The sequence below is a fragment of the Austrofundulus limnaeus genome, unplaced genomic scaffold (assembly GCF_001266775.1).
Source record: "Austrofundulus limnaeus strain Quisiro unplaced genomic scaffold, Austrofundulus_limnaeus-1.0 Scaffold10, whole genome shotgun sequence".
NCBI classification, from domain to species: Eukaryota; Metazoa; Chordata; class Actinopteri; order Cyprinodontiformes; family Rivulidae; genus Austrofundulus; species Austrofundulus limnaeus.
Window position 1 is genome coordinate 4,743,086 of NW_013952412.1, and position 6,682 is coordinate 4,749,767.

Genomic DNA, 6,682 nt, shown 5'->3' on the forward strand with positions numbered 1-6,682 from the left:
TATATATACACAACATAAATTTTGAGGCCTATTTCAGCCCAAAACATCTCAAAATAGACTTCCAGGATGTTTAGTTGAATCTGTGTTCACTCAAGATTCAATAAAAACATGAATTATATAAATTTTATTAGATGTTATTTTGTATTTTGAATAAAGTATATTGAACCAGATGGAAATAATCCAGGTTGTAAGTAGTCATTATAAGTTAGACAGAGTTAATGTTTTTTTTTTCTTTCACTTTCCAGATTACAGCATTTTAAAAAGTGTATTGCCTTCATCCATGAATGTCGTTTGAATGGTGGCGCTTGTTTGGTTCACTGGTAGGTTTTGTGAAAGTGTCAAATCTTCTTTTCTGCAAATGATGGCACATTTTGTTTTCTTTTTCATCTTTCAAAACTTAGCAGATTGAAGTTATTTTTGTTGCTCCAGCCTCGCAGGTGTGTCCCGCAGCACCACCATGGTGGTGGCCTACCTGATGACTGTCACTCACTACAGCTGCGAGGACTGTCTGTCTGCCGTCAAGGCTGTTCGCTCGTTTGTCGGCCCAAACTACGGCTTCCAGCAGCAGCTGCAGGAGTACCAGAACACAAAAGTCACAGAGGTAAACACATTCTGACTTCAAATAATTTTGCTTTTAAAACTCTGCATTGATGTTTTAAATAGGCTGTGTAACTGCTGTTTCTACTTTAAAGCACTGTGCTGTACTGACTAGATGTGACACAAAAAACTAGGGCTGTGAAATTAATTGAGTTAATTCTGCTTAATTTTAGTGCTGCATGGGCATAGATTAAAATTTTTAATTAAAATGTACAATCACTTTACTATGGCTGAATATGTAGGTTTGTATATTGCAGTGCACTCAGTGCATGCCAGGTCATGTTTGTAAATGAGAAGTGATTCTCAAACAGTTTACCTGGATAAATAAAGGTTGAATAAATAAAGTAAAATAAAAAAACTCCATGTGTAACAGCTTTTTTTTTTTGTCTTCTTATGGCTTATTTCATTTATTTATGTTTTGCTGACAATTGTGACCTTAGTATCTATCTTTCATTCCTCATGTCGTTCTCATTTGGAATGAAAATCCTTGAATTCTTGATTTAACCATTATTCTGCACAAAATTTCACTGACTCAAATATGTTTGGAGCATTTTTTAGGTCCTGTTTTATATTTAAAAAAATCATGTCTAAGCATCAATTTTGTTTTCTAAATAAAAACATTAAAAACTAATTAATAACTCAAGTAATTTATTTTATCAATGTGCAATAGAAATGTATATTAAATTTAAGATTAATCTTGATTGATTCACAGCTACTTTTGGATTAATCAGATTAAAAATATTAATCATTTGACAGCCCTAAAAAAACATATAAACATTGTTTATTTGTTTTCCATTCCATCAAGCAGGAAWTAATGATTCACAGTATTGAAAAGTTGTGATTCACTGATATGACCCATAAAATATAACTCTGATTTTTACATGTTAACATTAAAATTAAAAAGATACTTTATATCTTTAAAAATGAGATATGTTGAAAGGTCACGCACATCTACTATTTCTGAAGTTTCTCTTTAAGTGGAAACAAGACCTAAGTGGATTCCCACAACCCTAAAACAACTCCCATGATAACAGATATAGTGGTATATTTCACACACATTTGWATCCCAGTGAAGTTCACGTTGTGATTTCTCTGACAGAAATGTGGTGATATCCTACCAGAAGCTGTCACTCTTAACTATAAATTAATGAAATAGTTTTCCGTGTAAATAATGCTAAACTGATGGCAATGCAGAGGATAATAAAGTGGTGCTTGAATAAACTGCTGTGATTTTATTTTGACTGGACTTGGTTTAAAAGAGCAGCTGTCCGTTTTATTCAGACTAGCTGTTAACTCATCAGTCTTCATCTGATGCTTTATGAACAATGTACAATGAACTATCTACAACAGGTAAAATGTTAATTGTTGCTAACCTTTTCACAAAACCTGACTAAGCTAAATAAATTTCTGTTAGCATCAACAGCTTCCCAGCTTCCTAACATGGCGGTATTTTCTCACGGTCACTCTTAAAACCAAAACATGCCCCAACTCACAACAAAAGTCTCATACACTATACAAAAAATAAATAAATAACAATCGCTCTAAGGAAGCCATCTGTGTTGTGTTGTGTTGTTCGAACAAATACAACTGTGCCACAGTTTGTTTACAGCCTTTAGTATAATTTTGATGACTTTAGGTAGTGACCACTTAATGTGCAATTTCATGACAAAGTGCTGGAGAAGGGGAACTGCAGGGGGTTTGCTTGGATTGCATTAGCTTGGATACTGCTCATCACGTGTTTAGCATTACTGTCAGCATCTTGCAACATAGCATGACTAAAAAAAAAGCAGCTCGTTGTTTGCAGGTTTTACACTGATTTTGAGGATTTAAGAGGAAACAGGTTTTCTGTATTTGTGATTTTCCCACGTGGGTCAGATAGAAAGTGAAGAATCCAAAGTCACTTGTGTCTCTAAGAAAGCTTTAACAAAAACAAAACAAAGGAACTACCTGTATGAATTAGGTTGAAGTGTGCAGGTGCTGATTTTTTTTAACCCAGATCACTTCAAGATGTGAAAACATTTTCAGCTTTGCTTTTCATGGACACATAGTTTGGATGYCCAGTGGTAGTGATACCAGGAAAGTTGTTTTATAATTCAGATTAGTCAGATTTACAGTATCTTTAAATAATTTCTGCTAAAGTCAGTAATAAATCAGATGTAGGTGAAAATATTGGAGTGAAAGTTGCAGTTAAAACTGGGTTCGTTGAGTTTAGAGGATGTGGTGATGTTTTAAATGTAAACTTATTTAATAATAATAATTTTGGTTGTTGGTTGTTAAAATTACATTTACCTTTCTGCATTGATTTTAGGTTGTTTTGGTTAGAACCAAAGGGTTCCTGCTTGTCCTTCTGTTTTGTGTTTGTTTTTGTCTTGTTTTGTTTTTATCAGAGTGAACCAAATTTCAGGTTTTATCTGAGCGTAAAATCTTGAATGTTGAGTTTTTATTTTCAGTTTTTTTCTAATGGAACACTTGAAAGCACTTTGTGGCTTCTGTCCATGACACAGTGAGTCAAGAGCTAATTTAGTTCCAGATTTTACTATCAGGGTTCTTATTGATGTTATCTCTGCTTTCATCTTGTTAAATCTTTTTTTTAAAACATCTGTACTAATGTTATGAATCAGTCCTGATCCACAGGAGATACAGTACTAATTTTAGGAAGATGAATGCATTACTTTCACAATGACTTTCACTTTGTTTTATTTTCTAAAGATTAAGTAAGGTATTGCACAAATTTAGTGAATAATTCCTGGACATCATATCAGGGATTAGAACTCCTCACTTTGTTTTTTGTTGTATTTGTGGTTAATATGGAGATTATTAAGTTGTTTTTTTGAAAACAAGGGGCAAATAATGAGTTTTTTTCTTCACCCTGCACCCTTCATCCACAGCATGATTTATTTTTTTATTTTTATTTTACTGTAGATGGTTTTGTTTTTATGAATGAAATAAATTGAATAAACTAAACATGCATGACCTAGTACTGCTGTTGAACTGGCGATAAAAATCTTTGCTTAGGAATGCAGCTTTTAAAGCTATTTATTAAAATCTAATGTTAAAACGAACACACAATAACTTGGAAAATCTTTGATTGGCTTCTTATTTTTATATATTTTTCTTGTAAGTAGCCAAACTTTCCTGTAATATCTTTAAGCAGCTTTGATTAATTGTTCTTCTGATTTTCTGAAGGTTTGTTTAAAGTATTGATTTCGGACATTAGTTGCCTTTTCACGCATTTACTGTCAGGTACTTGGCCATTTTTAGATTGTTTTTGTTTGTTTGTTTGTTTGGCTACTTAACTAAGTGTTTTTAATTCATTCAGGCATATAGTTATTAACTTAAAAAAATAACTTAGTGTATCTACAATTAAGAGACATCAAAGAAACAATGTTGATTTGGATTTTTAGGCACTTTGTAACTAGAAGCTTCTAAACAGAGATGTTTCAATTTATTTGGTTAAATCTATAAAAAAAACTAATAAACAGTTTGACAAATAAAATAGTTCAATAAAACCATCAAAGTGCTCAGATGATCAGCTGAAGGTTAAAGCATCTTTCATGTTCTGTATTTCTTAAGATTTCTTCTTTCTCGTAAATACATGACTTTACGATACGGTTTTACTTTCTACAGAAAGTTTTTTAAGCCTGAACTTTTCTTCTTCTTTTTTCCTCCACTTATTCACTTTCTTTTTTAAGCACAATACACTGTCATGGTCAGGTAGAAGATCGCTTTAAAAAAACAACCATGTCAGGCTCCTAAAACAACTTTGGTCTTGAGTACACTGATAATGTTATTAATAAGGAGTTTTTTGTCATCTTGTGTCACCAGTACCGAGCGTGGTTGGAGTCCAGCTTCCGTCCCAGTCCATTCAACGACCAGGAGCAGGTGGGAGCTCTGCTGAGTCAGTACACAGAGCAGCAGGAGAGCCAGAGCAGAGCTGCCGACCGCAGCTGGATAGTCCTGGGCTCTGATACCGAACCTCCTGAAGACAGCAGCTGAACCGTCTGAGCCCGGTGCCGTGTTCAGAACCACTACTCTGTCCATAGCTGTGTCCAGCATTAGGGCTTTTGGACTTTAAACTATAAAATCATATATAAATACACACTTCCAGATTGAGCTCGTTTAAAACGTTTTGCTAGTCGCAGCCAAAGTTTATTTTAAATTCTCATACTTTTCACATCAGTCTGAACAACCAATCAGGGCTGCTGATGCTCACAGACGCCTTATTATAAACACCCCAGCACTTTATCTAGGACTAACGATGGTTTTCTTTTGTTTGTTTGTTTTTTAATTTAGTTGTTTTTTTATGTTTGCACTTTTCAGCTCTGATCAGTCTCTTAATTGAACATTTTGTCTTTTTATGTCTAGTCTGCAATGAAAAACAAAACACAAATCCTCAACCAAGTCCTTATTTTGACTTGCAGTCTTGGTTAAGATGATCAACAAACAAAAAAACAGTCAAATTTGTTGTGAACATTCCGCTGCAAAGAGCTGCTGCTCACCTGTCAAATTTATAAAAACTCCTAATATTTGATGCAGAAGTGGATTTTCTTTATTGTCCCTGCTGAGAAAGGTTTAACAACATCTAAACTGTGGAAACATCTGAAGTGTAATTACCTTTAAATGACAAATTCTAGTCTTCCAAATTGTATCAAAGCTGTAATTTATTCTTTAATGTGACAGAGCTGTTTTATATGAAATTCTTGTAAGCATTCAGTTTTAAAGGGGATTAATTTATATATTTATATTTTATATGGAAGTGTATTGACAAAATCGACGAAATTGCTAATAAATCTGCATTGTGGTTTATGTGGGTGCGAATACCAAATAAAACAAGCAATTCAGTTATGTGTTATTACAGCAGTAGTGAATTTGATGAGGTAATAATTTCTGGTAAAGAGAAACATTTTCATGCGAAATTCAATGTGCGGCTGGAAATAAAAAATTATTTTTGTGCCAATGTTTTAAAAATCCGTTTACTCAGCAGCGGTTTTTCCTCATGAAACATTTGGGAAGATGTAGTTCAACTTGTTCAGCTCGTTTCCCTGGAATATTTTCCAGAGCTGTTTGTGGGAAGGAAGTTTTTCTTTTTAAAAGAATTCAGCTGATGTTATGGTTTCGGCCTATTTGAATTTATTGGCTCCAAAACCAGTTTGTGAATAAATACATTTATGTATTTTTGTGTGTATAGATAAAGGTGGGCGTGCTGAGATATGCTGTTTCCTGGCAGCACTTTCAGAACAGTTTTCTGTGTAACACAGACAGCATGCTTGTTCACCCAGAGTTATTTTTGGCAGAAAAGAAACAAATATCAACCCCCATTATTTTCAACCAATGATAATTTTATTGTATTTATATCAATATAAAAACATGAAAGTTATTTGGTTTAGCAACATTACTCAATTAAAGTGACAGATTAATAATTTTAATGCAATTGTCATGATGGAAAAACTTGGAAATAATGGCTTCAAAAAGAAAACACAAGACCACAACATAAATTTAGTCAGTTCAGCATCATTCCAAAAGAAATATGTTAGATATTTAAATATATATTTCAGCTTTACTGACTGATTTTAAGGTAAATAAATCCGCACTGATCCTGTGTAGCTCTATAGTGATTTTATTTTTTACACTTTCTGTTTATGCCCCACAGCCAGCACATATTTGATTAGGATGTTCGGGAATGTTTTGTGTACCAGCATGCTTTCTGAAAAGATTTTATTTTATTCTTTTATGTTCAGAGGAGAATTTATTTTGTCACAATGACAAAAAGTGTCAGAAGTCAAAGTGAGACCTAAATCATGGAAGCAGATGGATTAATGATGAATTAACCACATCCAAACTCATAATGTCAAATCAACAGCTAGATAGTTGAAACTTGGACACAGTTGGGACTGGTGTCTGTTCTGCCAAGAAAAGTTGTCAAATAGGCCTGTCCAGAATATAAAGTGTGTGTTTGAGGTGCAATTTATTACAGGGGGCTGAATAAGTTTGAGTTGATTTGTGTGGATTAGGGAAAATCCACAATAAGGCAATTATGAATCCTTGACTGAAGTTGTATTTAGCTACAATCAGTCCAGCCTGGGGG

General features: G+C 33.6%; 1 protein-coding gene across 1 annotated transcript; it reads left to right on the forward strand.

Annotated features, from left to right (window-relative positions):
* Positions 1-245: 245 nt before the first annotated feature.
* LOC106513198 (dual specificity protein phosphatase 22-A) lies at positions 246-4,510 on the forward strand (the record flags this gene model as incomplete). Its single annotated transcript, XM_014001914.1, is given in 3 exon segments — positions 246-320; positions 430-601; positions 4,423-4,510. Coding segments are annotated over 3 exon segments (335 nt in total), but the record flags the coding sequence as incomplete, so codon positions are not given.
* Between the last annotated feature and the right edge of the window lie 2,172 nt (positions 4,511-6,682).